We start from the raw sequence: 24,120 nt of genomic DNA on the forward strand, positions 1-24,120 counted from the left end.
GCATCCTAACCTATATTTTGATGAATCATCAATTATTAATGTTTCTAATCATAAACACCTAGGTTTGTTTTTCAACAGCAAGGCTAATTGGTCTAACCACATAAACTATATATACGAAAAAGCTTATAAAAGAATTAATATACTTAGAATGTTGAAATACAAAATTGATAGAAAATCACTCGAAACTATATATATCACATTTATACGTCCAATTCTGGAATATGCAAATATTATATGGGCAAACTGCACGCAGAATGAATGCAGTGTCTTGGAGTCTATCCAACTAGAAGCAGCACGTATTATCTTAGGGTTAAGACGTGGAACAAGTCATGCTATCTTATATAGAGAATCTGGTTTTATAACACTTAATAGAAGAAGACATTTGCATCAAAATATTACTTTTTATAAAATATATAATAGGAAATGTCCCTCTCATGTCTATGATATAATTCAACCGTACATTAATGATAATACTGACAATTATCATCTTCGCCACAATAGAATTTTTGATGTTCCTATACCAAGAACTCAGTTATATAATGCCAGTTTTTTCCCGAAACTGATGTCTGAATGGAATAATCCAACTTGCCTGTATCCCACAATGACATCCATTGGATCTATAAAAAGAGATTTTTTACACTCAGATGAAATGGATTCTCAACCCCAATGTACTGATATTTTTAAATACAATGGTGATCGAAAATTTAATATTACCTTATGTCAACTTAGAAACTGTGCCAGTAACCTGAATTCAGATCTATTTGAATCTCACCTAATTGATACCCCTGCCTGCTTATGTAGTTCTCCTGTTGAGGACTGTGATCACTTCTTCTTCCATTGTACTCTGTATACTAATCAAAGGCAAATTCTCCTGAACTCCATTTCTGCTTTTAATGACATTATTCCATTAAATACCCAGACTTTTCTTTATGGATGTCAAAGACTTGATATCAATATGAACATAAGTATCTTGGAGATGGTTAAGAGATTCGTTAAAGATACAAGACGCTTTAACTAGATTACACTTACTTGTTTATCTCATGACTTTGCTGTGTGGAATGATACCAGTACATACTTTTACTATGTGCTCTGTCCACCAGCATCATTTTAATTGCCATTTTTTTGTAAAATCTAGTTTTTGTACAACAATTATCCAAAAAATTAATAATGACATGCAAATATCAATATTCATGTACATAATATAAATGTTTTATCATTACTTCAATTCAATATGATGTGTGTAAACTGTTTATAACTGTAAGGAGAGGGCGCTCATAGGCTTTGCCTGTTGCCCAATTCCTTTGTATCTAAGATCTGAACAATAAATATTCTGAAATGAAAAAAGTCTTGTTAGCTGTTCTCGGGTTAGTGAAAGTCTTGTTAGCTGTACTCGGGTTAGTGGAAGTCTAGTGAATTGTACTAGTGTTAGTGAAAGTCTTGTTAGCTGTACTAGTGTTAGTGGAAGACTTGTGAACTGTACTCGGGTTAGTGGAAGACTTGTGAGCTGTACTAGTGTTAGTGGAAGTCTTGTGAACTGTATAGGGTTAATCGAAGACTTGTTAGCTGTACTAGACTTAGTGGAAGACTTGTTAGCTGTACTAGTGTGAGTGAGAGTCTTGTAAGCTGTTCTCGGGCTAGTGAAAGTCTTGTTAGCTGTACTCGGGTTAGTGGAAGACTTGTGAACTGTACTCGGGTTAGTGGAAGAATTGTGACCTGTACTAGGGTTAGTGGAAGTCTTGTGAACTGTACTAGGGTTAATCGAAGACTTGTTAGCTGTACTAGGCTTAGTGGAAGACTTGTTAGCTGTACTAGTGTGAGTGGAAGACTTGTGAGCTGTACTAGGGTTAGTGGAAGACTTGTGAGCTGTACTAGTGTTAGTGAGAGTCTTGTTAGCTGTTCTTGGGTTAGTGAAAGTCTTGTTAGCTGTACTCGGGTTAGTGGAAGACTTGTGAACTGTACTCGGGTTAGTGGAAGACTTGTGAGCTGTACTAAGGTTAGTGGAAGACTTGTGAGCTGTACTTGGGTTAGTGAAAGTCTTGTTAGCTGTACTAGGGTTAGGGAAAGTCTTGTGAACTGTACTAGGGTTAATCGAAGACTTGTTAGCTGTACTAGGCTTAGTGGAAGACTTGTAAGCTGTACTAGTGTGAGTGGAAGACTTGTGAGCTGTACTAGGGTTAGTGGAAGACTTCTGAGCTGTACTAGTGTTAGTGAGAGTCTTGTTAGCTGTTCTTGGGTTAGTGAAAGTCTTGTTAGCTGAACTCGGGTTAGTGGAAGACTTGTGAACTGTACTCGGGTTAGTGGAAGACTTGTGAGCTGTACTAGGGTTAGTGGAAGACTTGTGAGCTGTACTCGGGTTAGTGAAAGTCTTGTTAGCTGTACTAGGGTTAGTGAAAGTCTTGTTAGCTGTACTCGGGTTAGTGGAAGACTTGTGAACTGTACTCGGGTTAGTGGAAAACTTATGAGCTCTATTAGGGTTAGTGGATTTTACTTTGAGTAGATACAAGGAGGAAGGGCCTGGTACCTTCATCTAATTGATGACGTCACAAATACCAGTATAATTTTAGCAGGTACTCTATAGCTTACCATATTGACCGTATACATAAGGCAGTAACCTTGCGAATATAATATATTTTGATATTCAAATAACGCTGTCGATTTTTGCTTTTAAATAACTTCATCATCCTAACAGTCTTACATGTGCCTACAGTTGAGTAGATTGGGAGGTGGGCGTGAACATGACAGCTAATGCTAATGAGAGGACACAATTCACGATCATTACAAAACTTTACAGATCAAAATGTCGTGTAGTTCAGCTGGGTAAGGACCGCGGACCATTAGGAGAGGCCGGACTGTGGTCGGAGGCCCACCGCTGTCCATGTAGAGCGGCCGCACTGTGGTCTGATGTCCACCGCTGACCAGGTAGTGCGGACAGACTGAAGTCGGAGACCCACCGCTGACCAGGTAGTCTGGACAGACTGAAGTCGGAGACCCACCGCTGTCCAAGTAGAGCGGCCGCACTGTGGTCTGATGTCCACCGCTGACCAGGTAGAGCGGCCGGACTGTGGTCGGAGGCTCACCACTGACGAGGTAGAGAGGCCGAAATATGGTCGGAGACCCACCGCTGACCAGGTAGAGCGGACAGACTGAAGTCGGAGACCCACCGCTGTCCAAGTAGAGCGGCCGCACTGTGGTCTGAGGTCCACCGCTGACCAGGTAGTGCGGACAGACTGAAGACGGAGGCCCACCGCTGTCCAAGTAGAGCGGCCGCACTGTGGTCTGAGGTCCACCGCTGACCAGGTAGTGCGGACAGACTGAAGACGGAGGCCCACCGCTGTCCAAGTAGAGCGGCCGCACTGTGGTCTGATGTCCACCGCTGACCAGGTAGAGCGGCCGGAATATGGTCGGAGACCCACCGCTGACCAGGTAGAGCGGCCCGACTGTGTTCGGAGGCCAACAGCTGACTAGGTAGAGCGGCCGGACTGTGGTCAGAGGCCCGACGCTGACCAGGTAGAGCAGCCGAACTGTGGTCGGAGGTCCGACGCTGACCAGTAATAGAGGCCGGACTGTGTTCGGAGGCCCACAGCTGATCAGGCAAAGCGGCCGGACTGTGTTCGGAGGCCCACAGCTGACTAGCTAGATCGGCCGGACTGTGGTCGGAGGCACACCGCTGACCGGGTGGAGCGTCCGGACTGAGGTCGGAGGCCCACCGCTGACGAGGTAGCTCGGCCGGACTGTGTTTGGAGGCCCACCGCTGACGAGGTAGATTGGCCGGACTTTGGTCAGAGGCCCACCGCTGACAAGGTAGATTGGCCGGACTTTGGTCAGAGGCCCACCGCTGACGAGGTAGATCGGCCGGACTGTGTTTGGAGGCCCACCGCTGACGAGGTAGATTGGCCAAACTTTGGGCAGAGGCCCACCGCTGACGAGGTAGATTGGCCGGACTTTGGTCAGAGGCCCACCGCTGACGAGGTAGATCGGCCGGACTGTGTTTGGAGGCCTACCGCTGACCAGTTATTGTTATGAAAGTAAAACAAGCATCCATTTCATAGATGCAGGTTTTAGCCTTAGATACAGACAATTCGAATTATAAATACAGTTTACAGACACTAGTGTGTATACACTAATATACATCTGTATCAAGCGTTAACAAACAATTCATACTATATGTACGTTGCCGGTACATCTTCTACGCGATACCGTGTGAAATACGAGTACAACTAAACCCGGTGTGGGATACAGGTACTCCTATATCAAAGTGACACACGGAGAACGGGGGCTGTATCGGGTGTTCTATACTGGCAAACGATAAACAAAGATAGAATAAATTAACAACGCCAAGAGACGCTTAACAGAATAGAGACTTCAAAAAGAAAATGTCAGTGTTTACTTGGTCACCTGATATAAAATATCGGTCACATCTGATTATATTGTCGTTTTAATTGTATACTTTTTAAATTCTTTATTGATCTGTTGAACAGTGGACAAAATCATCAGCGATAAAAGAGACAAAGATTTGAATTTTAGGATCAAAAGAAAACCCTATAGGCAATCAAATGGGAAAGCAACTAGGGAGAGATCTGAGTTAATGTGTTTATTTACTATAAATAAATCTGCTGCACCCATCGCAATATTAGGGATCTTATCTTTCTTCCTTCCTCCAACTACCTTCCTTCCTTGGCAACACCTCACTTTTGGCCATAATGTTGAGCGTTCGTCGGGGGGAGGAAGACAATGGTTCTGTCCCCAGGCCGGGACATACCAAAGTCCTTAAAAATGGTAGTTGTTATTCCCTGCTTAACGTTAAGCATTTAGGGGAATGGTTCACCCGTTGTCAGTATAATGTGACCGGGCGGAATGTTGTGATTGGTGCCTTCGGCATGGTATTTTAGTAAGATAGCACAATATACAAAAAGTCAAACAATATTATATTACGATAATATATTTAAATATATTAATCTAACATACAACAGTTTCTCTGATTCTGATTATCATTTAATTAATGTTTCTCACAGTGTAATAGACAATCCTACTCCTACTCAGAATTACAATTCCGGAATGTCCTCTCAGTCTATCGCTTCTTATAGTAATACTACTTCCGGTGCCCTGATCTTTACTTCCTGTTTAGCGTTCTGCGGGCATGGCTTGTTTGATGAGATGAAGGAATCGGTGAACTACGTGCTGTTATGAATTATATATATGTAACACTCTATTGTTATATGGACATGCATTTTATTTTATACAGACATGCGGCTACAGTCACTATATAATACGATATGTATTTTGCAAATTTTACCTTAGTTATTTGCGGTCATATGTATATTTCATCATGTATGTTTTATGGGAAAAGACGGATTATAAGTTTTTAAACTTGTGTCTGATCCCTTTTGTATATTTGCAAATAAAATATGTTTAAATCAAATCTAATGCAAGAGGTGTTGTTATTCTTTTCAAAAATAATTTTGAACTCAAAGCGTTTAAGGAAAAGAAAGATAATTCAGGCAATTTCCTAGCCCTAGATATTGAAATTGAAACTTTCAGAATTACTCTTATTAATGTTTATGGCCCAAATAAGGATGACCCTGAGTTTTATACTATTCTAACAGAAACCATTGAAGAATTTGCAAATAAATACATTATTATCTGTGGGGACTTAATAATGAATCCTAAACTAGATTATGACAAAATTACAAAAACCTTAATAATCCTAAAGCTAGAGATAAAGTATTAGAAATCATTGATAATTTAGCATTAATAGATATTTTTCGAGAGCAACATGAAGATGTAAAAAGGTATACTTGGAGGAAAAGTAATCCATTGAGGCAAGCACGCTTAGATTTGTTTCTCATATCTGAAAATTTAATGTCAAGTACTAACAAATCAAATATAGAATCTGGTTATCGTTCTGACCATTCTTTTCCAACAATATCTTTAAAACTTCACGAATTTATAGCTGGTTAAGGGGTATGGAAATTTAATAATAGTCTTCTACAAGATATAGAATATTTAGACATGGTAAAAAAAATGTATTATTGAGACAAAAATGCAATACTGCCTTCCGCTTTACAACATATCAAACCTAGATAGCATTTCCTGTTCACTATAGATGACAAGTTATTGCTTGAAACCTTTGTTATTCAAATTCGGGGGAAAACTATATCATTGTTAGCATTGTTAGATATCGAGCTAAATGGATTGAAGAGGGGGAAAAGCCTACCAATTATTTTTTCAATTTCGAAAACAGTAATTTTACTTCAAAAATAATACCAAAATAACAATTAGATGATGGGAAAATGATTACAAACCAGGATGATATATTGCAAGAAGTTCACAATTTTTATGAAAACTGTATGAATCTGATAGTAACTTAGAAAATGTTAATTTAAATGAACTTTTAGAACCTTATCGTGTCAATAAAATTAATATGCATGATTCACAGAAGATTGAGGGTTTAATCACTTTAGAAGAAGCTGGGAAAACTTTAAAAAACATGAAAAATAATATAAGTCCTGGAATAGATGGTTTTACAGCGGAGTTTTATAAGTGTTTTTCGAAATATTTAGGTAATTTTGTTGTTCGTTCTATAAATTTGGGTTACAATACTGGTGTTTTATCTATTTCGCAACGACAAGGCATTATTACATGTATTCCAAAGGGAGATAAACCTAGACACTTCATCAAAAATTGGAGGCCAATATCACTGTTAAACATTGTTTTCTGGCACTATAGCATATCGACTTAAAACAGTTTTGGATAAATTAATTGACAAAGATCAGACCGGGTTTCTAGAGGGTCGTTATATAGGGGGAAATACTAGACTTGTTTACGATGTTATGCAATATACAGAAGAAAATGACATTCCAGGTATGTTTTTGATGATTGACTTTGAAAAAGCTTTTGATTCGGTCTCCTGGGTATTTATTGAAAAAGTCTTACAATTTTTTGGTTTTGGAAGTAGTTTAATCACTTGGGTTAAAATATTACATAATAATGCCAGTGCTACTATTAATCAGGGTGGGAACTTATCTTCATTTTTTCCAATAAAAAGATGTTGCCGTCAAGGTGATCCTATCGCACCATATATCTTTATTCTATGTGCAGAAATTTTGGCTATTAAATTAAGACAAAATGATAAAATTAAGGGTATTGATGTTGATAACTGTCCGATACTTTTGTCTCAATATGCTGATGATGCATCACTTGCACTAGATGGCACAGAACGGTCACTAATAGAATCTATTTAAGAACTTAACTCTTATGCTAATATATCAGGATTAAAAATGAATATTTCAAAAACTCAAGTGGTATGGATTGGTAGCAAAAAGTATAGCTCGGAGAAATTCCTTCCAGAACTAAATTTAGAGTGGGATAGAGAACATTTCACACTTCTTTGAATTTCATGTAAACTTGCATAAGATACCAAAGTTGAACTTTGATAACAAACTAACAAAACTTAAATCACTCATCAGATCATGGAATAGAAGAATATTAACTCCAATTGGTAAAATCCACATAATTAAGTCATTACTTATTTCACAGTTTAATCATCTGTTTATCTCACTGCCAAATCCAGATGAAAAACATCTTTCTAAACTTAACTGTTTACATATGAGTTTTTATGGAATAGTAAAATAGATAAAGTTAAAAGGGGTATCTTAACACAGGACTACATTGATGGTGGACTTAAAATGGTAAATATTAAGGCCTTTATAGATTCACTCAAAGTAGGTTGGATCAGAAGAGTTTTTCAAAGTACATCAAAGTGGCGAACAATTCTAAAAACATATGTAGATAAAGATTTGTTGGCTAACTGTGGAACTGAATATATACAGGTATGTCAAAGTAATTATAAAAATAGTTTCTGGATTGATGTTTTCAAAGCTTGTAACAATATGCATCCTGCAAAAGAAATAAATATAAACAAAAGTGAAGTTCACTTAAAAACCCTATATGGTACAATCGTGAAATTACTATTGATAGAAAATCAATTTTATTAAAGGACTGGTATAAAAGACGAGTTATGATTATAAATGACCTAGTTAAGGATTACAATTCTGGTACATTTTATACTTTCCATGAATTCTCCCAAAAATATCAGATACAGACTAATTTTCTACATTATCATAGTGTTCTCTCTGCAGTAAAGAAATCAAATTCTAATCCAGTCTTTCCTGATGTAAAAGTTACATACCCTATTATTCCTATAAACATGGAATTACTCATTAAAAAGCCTAGAGGTTCCAAACACTTCTATAATATTCTTATAAAAAACAAGATTGTACCAACAGGACAGAACAAATGGAATGATATCTTTGATTTAAATAGTTCCACTTGGCATAAGATATTCAAACTTCCCTTTGCTATAACTAAAAACACAAAACTTCAATGGTGTCGGTATAGAGTGAATAACCATATTCTGACAACAAACTCGTTCTTATTTAAAACTCGTTTAGCTATATCTCCACTCTGTATACTTTGTAATTCTGAGACTGAAACTATTATACATATCATGTGGGAATGCCAAGAGGTTCAAAATCTCCTTTTTAGTTTTGAAATTCTATTAGATGCACTTACTATTCCTTTTAATTTCAATAAAGAATCCTACTTTTTTGGACTTCTTACACAAAATATAAAACATAATAAGATTGCTAATGAAATACTCTTCATTATTAAGCATTATATTTATAAAATGCGATGTCTTCATAGCTCCTTGAATATAAATGCATTGATTAACACAATAAAAGACCACTATCATGTGCAAAAATATATAGCAATTAGCAAAGGAGATATTGCTAAAGAAAGATTTGAAAAAGAATGGAAGAAGTGGGGAAAACTTGTTGCTCTATAAGGTGTGTTTTTTTCTCTTTTTTTTTGTTTTTTGTTTTCTCTTCTTTGTTTTTTCCCCTTGGCCTTGAAATATATTGCCAAACTCACAACTATATACTCTTATTCTAATTTTTTTCCGATAATACATGTTTCCATTATTACATTCCCCCTCTCTCTCTTGCTCTCTATCGCTCTCCTTCTCTCGAACAAATAGTTTTCTCACAACATTTTAAATCTCTCTAAATGATGATGATGATGATGTACGGATGATATATGGATGATGATGATGATATATGGACGAATATAGTGATGATGATGAGATCATGATGATGATGATGATGTACGGATGATTTATGGATGATGATGAAGATGTTGATGATGCTGATGATGATGATGATGATGATGATTCCACTTCCGGCATTCTATCACTCACACCACTATACTAGCTATTTTCCTTTGGCATAAATACTTATCCATTTCGTTTACCTGAGCTATACAGCGTTGTGCCTTTTTAAATAGTAAATAGTAAACCAAAACGTTAGTAATAACACATAAGCTGCTAAATATAAATCGTATTTAATGAAAAACACGTTGTTTTAAAATATGTGGTAATATTCGGTCCTGTCAACTTTTCTACATCTGACAGCTTGATACATGGAGCTGGCCCCACTGCTGTCATTAACCAGCATTGCTAGTGAATGTACGGGGCCTTAACACTTAACAAAGGGGAAATAAGGTTGTTGTTTTGGGGTTGCTTTGGTAGAGTGTATTGCATAACTTATGATTAATTTCCTTTCTTAAGAATGTAACGGGTCCATTTTTGCTCATTTCTAGTGTCGTATTTATATATTCATATTTGACTATTTAAGTGTCCGTTCGTTAACAGTCGGGATCCGTCATAATTTCAAACTAAAAACATAATGAGCGTATCTGCGTGCATTATGGTAGAATATGTAACGGGAGTGAAAAATGTTTGAGGAAAAATGAACGAAGACTGCTTGCATCATGAGTTGATTAATTGTCAAACATTTTTGAATCCCGAGTAAATAATAAATATGTCAATTAAATATATTCTACCAAGCAAAATGTAACGAAAGTTTTTTTCGTGTCTACCTCAGTGTTCAAGCAAGGTGACCTAGCTAATCTAAATTAGACTGTTCTTTTGTGCGTGCTAAAATTGTGTCATTTTTATTATTCTCTTTATTTCCTCAAATTTGAAGATTACGTTTAAACAGAATAATGCAAACATATTTACATTACAAAATACCATATTAAATACACATACGCACCAAAAAAACATACATGACATATACCCACTTAATTACATTGAAGTCATATATTCAATAAATATAATTAATAAGTGTATACATGATGAGATAATACATGCAAATGCACTACAACTTAAACGTATATATCATATTAAACATTTATATCAATTTTCATTTATATTAATCTTTATCAGAGTGTGATATTATATCTACACACTACCGGTAGTATAATTTGTACATATTTTCGACAGCTGCTAATGATTGCAATCTAAATTCACTAATGTCTAATACATTTATTTCTTTAATCAATTGCTGCCAATTAAAATGTGTAGTAATTCATGATCTGTGAGAGAGTGTATACCAGTATCACTAATGTTTGCGATAGAGCGCCACAACTTGTCCCGTAGGTGTTCACTATAACTACACTTTCATATAATATGAGCTAATATATCTTGGTAAATAATATAATACCACATCTATGACATAGCTCTTTGGCTTTACCAGTACGAACTTTAACTATTTATTTCGTAACATAAAATTTCGAATCTTTAAACTCCGGGAATTTCATTGCCAGTTTCCATAGTATATGTGGTTGTAATATATTATGAACTATCACACATCTGTTAAAATCACTATCATTTGACATTCGTTCTTTCTATTCATGTTCCTCTTTCAACAACACAGATGTATTCACAATTATCTTCCATTGCCCTTTTAATTGGAATACACTCGTTTGCATATACTTGTTCAACATATCATTAAGATTATACTTTTAAAAAGTCTCAAAATATAATTAAAATGCCAAAATGATCAACAGATCTGTTCAGCATTGATGCGCATAGTCTTCTTAAAAATATGCATGATGACAATGTATGTTTTATCTAAAAAAAAAAAACCTTCCAAAAAACAACAATTTTCTTGTATCTATACAACTTTCTATGGATGTCCATCCAATCAATCCATAACACATATCAGTACGCGTTCTGTTGCTAAAACCTTGAATTGATTTTAAAATAAATCTTTGCGCTCTTTTCAACATAAGTAACTCTTTCTTTGATAAAATCCATAGTTCATAACCAGATAGTGCTGACGCATCTACAACTTGTTTAATAAGTTTTCCAGCAGTAACTGGATTTAAAGCACTCGGATGTGCACCACTCTTGATTAAACTCATTGTACCACTTTTTAATTTGCTACAAGCACGCATTGTACGTTGATATGTTTGTAATTTATTGTTTAACATAATACCAACGTGAACAATATCTTCAACTTCCGGTATTATATTTTAATATAAATATAAACTAGTTGCACAATATCACGTTTTTGTTGTTAAAATACATAATCTTACTTTTGGTGGTAGAAAACAAAACTCTCCTTTGTTTACTATAATCCTCACACATCCTTAGCGTATATTCCAAATCAGTTTATTTATTGCTTACGAGGCATATATCATCAGCTTGAGTGGGTATATTAACTCTAATGTCGATGATCATAGATCCCTTGCCACTCTGTTCAATATATTTCAGCAACCGATTAATAAAAACTAAATACATTTTTGCAGATAATGCGCTCCCTTGTAAAATACCTCTCTCCATGAGTACCCATCTGGATTGTAATCCATTAAAAATAACGCAACTTTTGGCACCACTATATACGCCTTTCAGTAATTTCCATACTTTAGAATTTAAGCCAATTTCATGAAGTTCGTATAGCAGGCCTGCGTGCCATACCGTATCAAAAGCTTTATTGCTATCTAGAAACCCAACATGCACATTATCACCATTTTCTAAGTTATATCTTATACATTCCTGTAAATCAAATGATGTACATAAACTACATAAACCTTTCTGATAGGCTGCTTGCTGCCTACATGGAAATATATATGATTCAAGAATTGAACTTATTCTTTCTGATATTAACATTTCAAAAACTTTATTTTAATCAATAAAATTCACCAATCTATCGACATCGCTCGTCAACACATAGAATCAGCATTTGACAGATTTACACACACTATTCCAAGTCTCCTTCGCGGTATTTACACACATTATTCCGAGTCTCCTTCGCGGTTCGTTCAGCGGAATATTATGATAATGAACTTGACAGTTGTGATACTCATGATGTTTATCGAGCTCTTATTAGTTAATTTTCAAAGTGTTATTTAAAGACTCGGTAAACATCGTGTCTTTGTACAATTTTTACAGATTGTTTTGTTTGTCCGATAGCAAATCTTAAATACATACAAACTTAAATATGGCTACCCTTATATTCGACCAATGAAACAGTTCGCGTGTCTCGCTTAATTACCGGCACGGTGAGATTTTTAAACTTGTAAGTCTATTCACAAACTCAACTCGTTACTGGATCCGTAAAACTATTTCTCCCACAAAAAGTGTACATGACTCTTAGTTACAACCCACTCACAAAAAGTCCAATTGTTTTAAACTTTAAACATTTTTTTGCAAACTAATTTTTATGTCACTTGTATTTAGTATTTCTTAACTTAAAGTTATACAGTGGACGATTATGATTTTAATGGGGGGTTTTGTCGATTCGTCGACTCTGTTATTGGATTTAAACCTAAAAAAACTCTTTGAAATGATTACATTCTTAAAAACTCAGTGGATTTTTTTTAATGTGGATTTGATGTAGTTACAGTCAGTCTGGTCTGTCAAGGTATGTAACGTCGCATACTATAAATATGCAAACATTAAACATTAGCTCAGTAGAGCAATTTCTGCGACAAATACAGGTATAATTAAAAAACAACACCAACATGCAAATAAACATAGGCCTACATTGACGAATAAAATATAGGTGAGCTACATAAAATACACTAATGTTTTATAAGATAGGTTGATGTTTATACATTGTATACTATTTTTTTGAAATGGACTTAAAAGAGAGCACAAAATAAGAATTATCGACACAATAAAAACAACACTCAATGACAAAAATAGCGGTTTGAAATGGCGTGTTGCATTGACACTGATATAAAACCCATGACAATCAACTAAACACATTAAGTCATAGAGGATATCACAGTTTATGACCAGTTTGAAGATAAAAAAGCAACAGAAAAGCTGAAAACTACAACTAAAAATTGAGTCAGGAACATAAAGAAAATTAGCGGAGTTCACCATTCCAGATGTGCAACAATCTACAACATTCTCTGTAGTTTTCTGCATGTCGTATCTCGTTTGGTAGACTATTCCACACCTGGGCGGCTTCAAAGCGGAAAGACTTCTAACCAAAGGTAGTGGTATTATTCACCCTTGGTATCTTTACTATATCTGTCTTTCTGAAATTATATAAAATTAGTTTTTTTTATCTATAAGATCTCTTAGAAAATCAGGTGCAATATTATTTTAACTTTTGTAAACCTCGCTAGCCATTGTCTTTAGCCTGCAAACATGTTAAAACTGTATGTCATTTCTAATTTAAATGCCTTTAACAGGGGTAATAACATATTTTTTCCATTAAATGCAGGGTTCTGTCTTGAACTTTTTCCATCTTCCTAGTTTTGCCTTTTATTGCAAAAATGCTAAGAGATAGGACAAAAGTTAAAATTAGATAAAATAAAGGATTTGAAAATAGTGACTTTGCCCATTTTTGTAAGGTTATTTCCAATTCTTTTAAGCACACTCAATTGTATGGAGGCCTTTCTACATAAATTTCATATGTGAGTGTTAAACTTAAAGTCACTCTCAATGTCTTCCCCATATACCTGTAGCTTAACACTGTTCTCTACTGCAATTTGATGCTGATATCTTCCCTATACCAATGGCGTGAAATCTGTCTGGGTTGGCCTGCATGCCTTTGTTTGAAAACCATTGATCAAGAACTTTCCTTTCCTTTTCTAAGATTTCTCTGAGGTTGGGAGTACCATCTCTTATATAAGACAGGGTTTTGTCATCTGCGTAATTGCATAGAGAACCAGATTTTAAAACAGTGGAAATGTAATTTAGAAATATATTAAAAATTAGAGGTCCAACTATTGAACCTTTGGGGACCCCCTTTCTTAGCCACTCCCAGTTGCCGACCATGGGGCCGAGCCTGACCCTCTACTGTCTGTTTCTGAGATAGCTACTAACATATTCAACTGCTGACTCGTCCTGCGCATATGCTTGCAGCTTCCCCAGTAACAGTGAATGAGGGATGCAATCGAAAGCCTCGGATGGCTGTCCGAGACCTCATGCGAATCCTCTCGGAGCCTCAGCAGGAAAGACTGGCACCCATAGCCCCGTCGGAAAGCAGCCAGAAAAGGGTGAAAATATTGTTAGAAAATACACTTAACTGGCCATGTAATGATTTCTTAAATACCTTTGATATAGTAGGGAGTACACTCACAGGTTTTCTTGGGTCTTTTTTTTTTTAATTGAGAGTCACCTATGTATATTTAAGTGAGTGAGGAAATTTACTGTCTGTAATAGGTTAAATATTTAAGTGAGTGAGGGAATTTACTATCTGTAATATATTTAATGTTTAAGTGAGTGAGGGAATTTACTGTCTGTAAAAGGTTAAATATTTAATTGAGTGAGGGAATTTACTGTCTGTAGTAGGTTAAATATTTAAGTGAGTGAGGGAATATTCTATCTGTAATAGGTTAAATGTATAAGTGAGTGAGAGAATTTACTATCTTTAATAGGTTTAATGTTTAAGTGAGTGATGGAATTTACTATCTGTAATAGGTTAAATATTTAAGTGAGTGAGGGAATTTACTATGTGCAATAGGTTGAATGTTTAAGTGAATGAAGGAATTTACTATCTGTAATAGGTTAAATGTTTAAGTTAGTGAGGATATTTACTATCTTTAATAGGTTTAATGTTTAAGTGAGTGATGGAATTTACTATCTGTAATAGGTTAAATATTTAAGTGAGTGAGGGAATTTACTATCTGTAATAGGTTAAATGTTTAGGTGAGTGAGGATATTTACTATCTGTAATAGGTTAAATGTATAAGTGAGTGAGGATATTTACTATCTGTAATAGGTTAAATGTTTAGGTGAGTGAGGATATTTACTATCTGAAATGGGTTAAATATATAAGTAAAAGGTTGACAAAATGACTCAGAGCCTGCCTTGAAACGGGAACAGATTGCACTAAACTTTCGACCCTGTTTTGTCCACATAGTCGACAGTACTTACCGTTTTAGTGTGTTTAAATAAATGGTAATATAACCATAATACAGGCTCTTGGACGTGCATATATCTAAACTAGGATTAACTAATAGTGTAAACAGCAACACGGAACCAGATACGAGGTGATACAATGTACATGACACTTAGTGTATCGTGTCAGTAACGAGGTGATACAGTGGCGATACAGTGTACATGACACTAAGTGTATCGTGTCAGTAACGAGGTGATACAGTGGCGATACAGTGTACATGACACTTAGTGTATCGTGTCAATAACGAGGTGATACAATGGCGATACAGTGTACATGACACTTAGTGTATCGTGTCAATAACGAGGTGATACAATGGGGATACAGTGTACATGACACTTAGTGTATCGTGTCAATAACGAGGTGATACAATGGGGATACAGTGTACATGACACTTAGTGTATCGTGTCAATAACGAGGTGATACAATGGGGAAACAGCGTACATGACACTTAGTGTATCGTGGCAGTACGGTTACAAAGACTAGAGCGCTGCTATTAGACGACAGCAATATTTAATTTGGTGATATGATCAGACATTTATCAATTAATTTCATAAGCGGTACTGGAGGCCCGGGGGTTAAAAAAGTCTATGTTTAAATCTATCAAATTCCATTTGACGTCCTGGAGGTCTGGAATTTTAAGTAAAATGCATCTCTAAACCTATCAAGATTCAATACGCCGGACTGAGGTCATGAAAGTTAAAAATGTAACTCCAAAAAATTATCGAAATTCGATTAAGGCGACAAATAAATGATAAAGATAGCTACTGCATACTCCTCCGTCATAGAAACGACTTAACGATCTCTGATATAAATGTGTTGTGTGTTTGATAGGGTGGTCGGTTGGCGCAGTGGATAACACAGTCGCCTTTTACTAAGGCGGCAGGGGTTTCCTTTCCCGATCTGACATCAAAAGGAATCGGGTCGCCTGCCTGACCACATGGGTTTTCTCCGGGTACTCCGGTTTCCTCCCACATTAAGACCCCCGCGAGCTAACATAAAGGCCAGCGAGAGTGATTGATAAAGGTTGCAATAACTTGTTTCATGATTGTTGAAATAAATGAAGTGTTTATATACGTACAGAAGGGGAAATAGGTCACTAGTACCTACAGTTTCTGTAGTATATTTATACTGATACATAGACTGGATCGTTTATATCGATACCAATTTAATTATTTAATACAATTACAGGTTCATTTTGAAAATACTTCTTTTCCAATTGGAAGTATGTTATTTTTTCCCTGGCTAGAGCTTGGTGTGATACCTGGCCGTTTCACCTGTATATCTATAATGTTGGTCGACCTTGAGTCCATATCTATTATTATTATTATTAATATTATTACAAGCTCCCGAGAGCTTATATTCAACGTAAAATTCTTGTATCTTTTATCTTACATGCCACTATGCTTTTATCTGATATTTTTAAGATGAAAAAAAAAAGCTACACAAGCTTTTAATCACGACCTTTCCCTCGATGCGCCTATGTTTAATCTTCGGCCCGATGAATCGGGATTAGATTGGAACTTCAATTGTGTATATTTCGGCAAGTAAACATTGTTCAGAAAGCCCGTGTGGTGAGATCATCTAATTTAGTCAACATGTACTCAGATCAGTCGTTGTTTAGTCGCTAGGGTTATTCACATAAAAAATAGGATTATTATATAAACTTATTGTAATTATTATTTCCTTTATTTCCTCCAAAAATGAAGAGTTACAGAAATAACGAACAATACACGTACAATTCAACACTATACACTATTGAAAGAGCAGAAAATGCATTCACACTCATGGTCACACCCTTCCATAGTGACACACACATAAGAGAATGATAATAGTACACGCATCATACCATAAAGTACAATAAACAATACACAATGACATACTAGGTACTATTACAGTCATTATACGGTGATAATTATGATGATAGACAGTATAACACTCATCATACATTACATCACACATTGATATAATAGACATATTTACACTCCTCAAACTACATTATCATATAATAATATAGACAGTAATACACTTCTCGTACTAAGCAATCATACAACATTGTAATAAACAGTATTACAAACATCACACAATAAATTATACATCATTATTATAGACAGTATGACTGTTACATAAGTCTTACAATACGATCATACATTGAGTAGAACCCGTTGCACGAAGTCATACAATATAGTCATACAGTGGTGTGAAATACACAACATACAATATAATTATTAACTTAAAAAACAGAGCACCCATGCAATGATTACAGTTGTAGTAAAACATATCACAAGATTAATTCATGCACTACAAACAAAATTATGAATGGTAATAAGTTGCACTAATCATGCAGCCCAATTGTGCAATGGCATAACAGGAAAGGCGTAGGAAATGCTTGCCTACTAATATGAATACCAACATATATGTATTTCATGTATTAATATTGTTGAAGCGTGAAGTACACACACTGTTAGTTGGTAGTCACATACATATCACTCAGTATACAACATTCAATTATCTAAGGATAAATTACATAAAACCACTGTGTTGAAGAATTTTAGTAATAATAACAATGGATTTTATTCTAAATTCCTTCCAGTTCATATGGAGATAAATCATAGTTGAAAATACCACCAAGAAGAACATGAAGTAGATGGTAATTAGACATTACATTAAGATAAAATACGAAATCTATAGCTTTTACAGTAATAGCTCTGTGTGTGAGCATTCGAGTACACCATGCATAATAGTATCTGTGTGCATAGAGCCACAGTAATGACACCAATATATATTTTCATTATCGCGCATTTCAACACAAATTTTAACAACTTTCTTAAAACATAGACTGTATTGTGGAAAACGTAAAGCAAGTTTCCATATAGCATACGGTTGTATCTTATTATGTTAAAGAGTGAAGCGAGAGAAGTCCCTATAAACTGTTCATAGTTTTTTACATGGTTATTGACTAAACGCTTCCATTGACATTTGTTTGCTTCAGAAATTCATCAATAACATGATACAAATTGTGTTTTTGTAAAATATTAACAATGTCGGGAACAAAACCTCTATTAAATTGAGACAGGTTGAATTCGAATAGACGCTTGATAAGGATTTCGCGTTTTAAACAGCCAACTTTCATGGTACATATTCTTCCAAGAAATAACATTTTCTTTACGCTGATGTATACTTCTACCGAAAACCAACCAATCAAGGACGTGCACATATCTGTTCTTGTTCTTAAATTAAAACCTTGGATTGATTTGACAATGAAGTTTTGTGCTTTTTCTAACATGTAAATTTCATTTTGCTTCATCTGCCACAATTCACACCCATACAGTGCTAAGGGATATTTATACTTTACACTTTACAATTTTTGCAGTGGTTAAAGGATTCAGAGCTCATGGATGTGCTCCAGAACGAATTAAGGACATAACGCCACTCTTTAATTTGGAACAAGCACGTTCTGTACGTTCGACATTGTTAGTTCTACTATTCAATAAAACGCCATTTTCCACATCCCTATCTTAGGTTTTAACTAAATTAAAAGCAGTTTACTGTTCTGTTTGTTTAGGTATGATCATGCCCTAAATGCGTTTTTAACGACTACGTTTCTTCTGAAATTTAACATGAAATTATGTGTGTCAACGTGTCTTACTAGATTATTATATTACTTAAATGTTCTATAACTTTGCACAAGAACACTGTGCAGATATTTCGTGTTCTCGTTTTGTTAGATACATTATAATCGGGTGTTACATGCATGATCAGAAAAATACCTGTAAAAAGAAAGTTTGTTAGGGCTTTTTGGCGTGATGTTGCTGCATATTTCTTCAATTGTACTGGATGTATTGTAGAGAACGTTACCCATCCCCATGAAACCGTCACATGCTCCAACACAGATTCTGTTCTCGGGTCCAATTTCCTGTTCCAATAATCCAATACTGAACATTTTCACGTTTTGTCAGTGATTCGGAGGAGCTTTGGTGAGCTTTCATGCAAAATACCCTTGTAGATATTTACAAGGTCACGTCATTCAAGCGTATTTCGTCATTCGTGGATACAGGCCCAGACGACTAAAGTTCTCTGTGTATCGGGATTATCGTGTGATTCTGTAGAGGACGATATTTTCTGGTCCGTTGTTTTTCGTTATAAACGCGTTTTACCAGATTTCAGATTTTCAGATTTTATTTATTCACTCGGACACATTTACATATTGCTACATGAGGTGAGTACATCAATCAAACCCGTATTGTCCGTGTGTTGAACTACATCAGTAGAATGTTGATATCTCACATAAAGCTGTCCTATAAGTTTCATATTATCACACATAAATGTCAGTAAATCAACTTCTTTACATGTATAAGTCCTATCAATTTAAAATGATTCACTAAGTTGATATAAAAAAAATCGGTGAACAAAAATGGGTTTTGTTTGTTTGTTTGTTCAGGGTCAAATGAGGACGAGTGCCTAGCCAGGGAAACAGCAATGGAAAAGACATTAAATAGAACAGAAAGAAGACAGAGCGAAGACAGCGAGATAGGAAACGAAAAAGATCCAAAGTGTTGCAGCAGATCAATTCTTATCTCTTCTGTGTCCTCTTCGTAGAAACTCCGATTCTAGGGGGCCCACATTAATCGTCTATTACGATACACATGCAGTGGGATGCAGCAGGTATATTACTAATGCCTCCAATGTCCCCTTAAAAGAAGAAACCAGCCCTGAATCTGCAGGGGCCGACATTAGTCGCCTCTTACGATCATGTAGAGGGATACTGCATGAAACATAAATGATAAAGATACTGTTCGTCTATGATCAAAATTTTAGCACAATGTAATTAGGGTACTGCATTTGAAGCACAGAAATCTTAAAAATATTTCACGATAATTCCCTGCAGGTAGGGCGTGGCGTAATAATTGTACCCGCTGGTAGGGCGTGGCGTAATAATTGTACCTGCTGGTAAGGCGTGGCGTAATGATTGTACCTGCTGGTAGGGCGTGGCGTAATGACTGTACCTGCTGGTAGGGCGTGACGTAATGATTGTACCTGCAGGTAGGGCGTGGCGTAATGATTGTACCTGCAGGTAGGGCGTGGCGTAATAATTGTACCTGCTGCTCCCATGGTATGATCGTAATAGGTGACTAAATTTGGGATCTCATCTTTTCTCTTCTTTCTAACCAACTTGCTTCTTACTAATGTCTCCCTTGACAATGCCTCATTTTTTGCCTTTAGTTGAGCGTTCGCCCCTTTGAGGAAGGCTTTGGGCATTGTCCCCTGGCCGAAACATACCAAAGTCTGTAAAAATGGTAGTTTCTACTCCTGCTTAGCGCTTAGCAAGTTAGGAGTGGGACGACTGGTTCGCCCGTTGTCAGTATAATGTGACCGGTTGGATGTCCTGCTGGATGTCTTCGGCAGTATGTTTCAGTGAGGTAGCACTCTAAAGTCGGCATTAGTTCTGCGCTATCACAAGGAGACAAACACGAACATATCGCAGCCTCCCAAAACACACACGCATACACTACACGCATGCATCTTGCACACAGGGCAGGCCGTCCTTTAATAACCATAGCTGTTGATAGGACGTTAAACAAAACTAAAACAAACCAAACCAAACCTTTCACGATCAATTTATTTCTGTTTTAGATAGTTGCCAAAATTCACACCCATATAAAGCAGACGGAAACAACTTTTGTCTAAATTATTTTGGCTACAGTTTATGGGCTGAGAGTTCTAGAGTGAGCACCAGACCTTATAAAAGCCATTGTACCTCTTATTAATTTTTTACAAGCTATGTCTGTTCTATCTGGTGAACGAAATTTAAAATTTAACAGAACACCAACATGAGTAATATTTTCAACAACTGGTAAAGATTTTTCAGATAAATACAAGTCTTAGGGAGACACTTGTGTTCTGCCCTTATTAAAGACAACACTTTTATTTTTGTTGACAAAAAAACGAAAATCTCCACATCCAGCTATAACTTACCAAGTCTTGTAAACCGACACTACTGTTACTGATCAAACCCATATCGTTAGCCTGTGTAGGGATATTAACCTTAACCTATATCGTTCGCCTGTGTAGGGATATTAACCATAACCTATATCGTTAGCCTGTGTAGGGATATTAACCATAACCTATATCGTTAGCCTGTGTAGGGATATTAACCTTGTAGTCGGTTATCATTGCTCCTTTTCCTGACGATTCTACTTCATTTAATAAATCGTTAATAAAAAAAAAATAAAAAAAAAATGCCGCTAAGGACACACCTTGTAATATACCCCTTTTCATGACGATGAAATGTAACATTACTAACAAAGCCAGTATACATATCCAAATTTTGCCCTTGAAACCTAAATTATACAGTTTTAGAAGCAACCCCTCGTGCCAAACAGTGGTAAAGAATTGCTATCTAAGAATGCAACAAAGGAATCATTTCTAGAGTGTTTCTGATACTTTCTTGAAAATTAAAAGATGTGTATAAACTACATTATTTATCTAAAAAGTTTTGGAACTCAGAATTCATTCTTATAGACAAAAACCGATTTGATTAAATCAATAAAGAAACAAAGGTATCTATAAATGTGGGGGTCATCTTTGCGGAAAGAAGGTGTTCCCCTTTTCCAATGTCCGGGTATGTGATCAACAATATTAAACATAACTCATCGCCTCATTTATACCGCTCTTATTGCAATCATGGTTAAAATATCCACATGAAACATATCTCTATCGATTGTGATGAATCTTATTTTGTATATCATCAATATCAATTTAAGATTTCTGTAACAAGACCTAGCGCCATCAGAAAATTCAAAAATATATCATTTATCATTTATCTCTATTTTCGTACATGAATACAGGTATAAGATATTTCATAATTTGATTTATTTATTTCACTATTTCTCATTATTATAACTTTATAAACAACCATTTATTATTACATATATTGCCCGTGTATTTTCTGTACTTAGAGCATTTACTATTTAGGTAAAAATGTTCGTTATGTATATTGACCCTCAATTGCCTCTACGTTTGACTGACAAACTGTAGTTTGTGGTTTTGACAAGACATTATAATTTACAATGGAATGATTGATGATTATCACAGAGCAGTAAATATGTATGACAATGTAAACACGGAGACTTTAGACGCTACTAACAAGGAAGTTTAGTTCTGAAATAGTTCTTAAATCATTGATACAAAATGCCCGAGTTACAACAAAATAGTTAATTCGTCGACAAGGAGTGATTATTACTCAAATTCCTCATTGCTACAATGTAACCACATGACTTTATTTGGATCGCTATTTGACCTGAATGAAACTCTCGACAGCCAAGGGGAATAACTCTTGTACTTTTTACCTCGAATCTTCTCTCATGAAAATATTCTTTTCATTTGTTTCAATCATTTCCTATAAAAACCACAGCATATTTAAATTAAATATATATATATATTTTATATGAAGGGATATTTTGTATGAAGTCACTGATATCAAATATATCAAAAAAAAATAACATATTGTAATTAAGAAATATCAAAATATATGTGTGTATTATTGTGAAATAATTTAGGAATGCCGCTTGCTGCGTAAGTTGATTTTTTCCAACGTTTTCGAATCCCAGTCATATGGTCCACCATAATATACAAAGTACCTTGGGAAGACCCAAATCTGTAATCAACACCATAGCTGAGACTGCATAGAGGGCATTATATCGGCTATGGTATACAGACGGGATTAGCCGAACTGGATACGAGCAATCAGTGAGCAGTAATCTACATCTACATCTACATAGTAATGACCACCTTTATCTATTTGAAGATCATGTCATGTGATAGTGGGTGCTAGGCCGAGAGAAGAAAAGATAAAAGATAGTTGAAAGGGAATATTTATAAAGTATGGGAGTTAGAATTGTTTTTTGTTTAGGGACAGTTTAAAGCAGTCAGAAGAGGTAATGGAGGTGATATCTGGAGGCAGGTTATTCCAGATTGTTGTCGTACTTGTGTTTTACATGAGAGTGTTTGATATGAGTTCCGGTGTGCGTGTCTTGTGTGGCGGGATGGAGGTATGAGTTGGTCTTTTCTTATATTGACTTTGTCGTGTATAGTTTTATGTAGTGTTGTCAGTCGCATGACTCTCCTTCTGACTTCAAGTGATTGCCAGTTAAGGTGTTGAAGCATGTCACCAACACTGGAGGTGTTTCTAAATTAATTGGTGACTAACATGGCTGCTCTACGCTGCACCATTTCTATTTTGCTTATGTCTGTTTTAATCTACCAAGTAAGCGAGAAAAGACGAGATGTCGGCCATATCAGGCATCGAGCTGCCCTCTATTTCGTGTATTGCACTTTTTGCTGATTCTATCTATAACATTTCCTTTTAGATCCTCTTTAACAAAAAGCCAAAATAACGATACTGCGAAATGAGAAATTACAACAAGCACATTGACGACACCTATCTGTCATCTCCTTTGTCTGGCTTGAAATGACCTCGTCTACATATTACACGTAAAGGAGAGAAAGATGGAGAGAGACGCAGATGTGACTGCACCTATAACATTCGGTAATAGATACGTAATGCTAAAAACAACAAAGTGTCACGTTATTGTTAAGCGCACAAACATTCAATCGCCTGCTTCTGTACACTCTAATTGAAATAACTTACATACTCTTGATAACAAGTCTAGACCCTTATACGCCACTATAGTGTCTTGTACTTATATCCGGGAAATATTCATTCGTCACGCCCTTGTGTTTTTTTATGTGGCCTGTCATCATTATGAGTGATATTGTTTTTGTTTGATGTTTTATATTAGGAAAGGTCACACATATATGTTAATCACTACAATAAGTTTTAACAGGAATACGACACGGG

General features: G+C 35.8%; 1 protein-coding gene across 1 annotated transcript; it reads right to left on the minus strand.

Annotated features, from left to right (window-relative positions):
• Nucleotides 1-528: 528 nt before the first annotated feature.
• On the minus strand, nucleotides 529-21,278 carry LOC110446806 (mucin-12-like). Its single transcript, XM_021492118.1, has 4 exons — nucleotides 21,237-21,278; nucleotides 3,120-3,997; nucleotides 1,570-2,465; nucleotides 529-617 (listed from the first exon to the last, which is right to left on the minus strand). Exons 1-4 carry the CDS (start codon nucleotides 21,276-21,278, stop codon nucleotides 529-531), a joined length of 1,905 nt encoding a protein of 634 aa, XP_021347793.1.
• Nucleotides 21,279-24,120: the final 2,842 nt, after the last annotated feature.

Source organism: Mizuhopecten yessoensis, unplaced genomic scaffold, assembly GCF_002113885.1.
Source record: "Mizuhopecten yessoensis strain PY_sf001 unplaced genomic scaffold, ASM211388v2 scaffold3007, whole genome shotgun sequence".
In the NCBI taxonomy this organism is placed as follows: domain Eukaryota; kingdom Metazoa; phylum Mollusca; class Bivalvia; order Pectinida; family Pectinidae; genus Mizuhopecten; species Mizuhopecten yessoensis.

Coding starts and splice junctions, on each gene's coding strand:
- LOC110446806 (XM_021492118.1), bottom strand. CDS start 21,278: ATGGGTTTGATCAGTAACAGTAGTGTCGGTTTACAAGACTTG. Junction 3,998..21,236: donor GTGTCGGTTTACAAGACTTG/GTAAGTTATAGC, acceptor GGTCAGCGGTAG/GCCTCCAAACACAGTCCGGC. Junction 2,466..3,119: donor TCCGCTCTACCTGGTCAGCG/GTGGGTCTCCGA, acceptor TAACCCTAATAG/AGCTCATAAGTTTTCCACTA.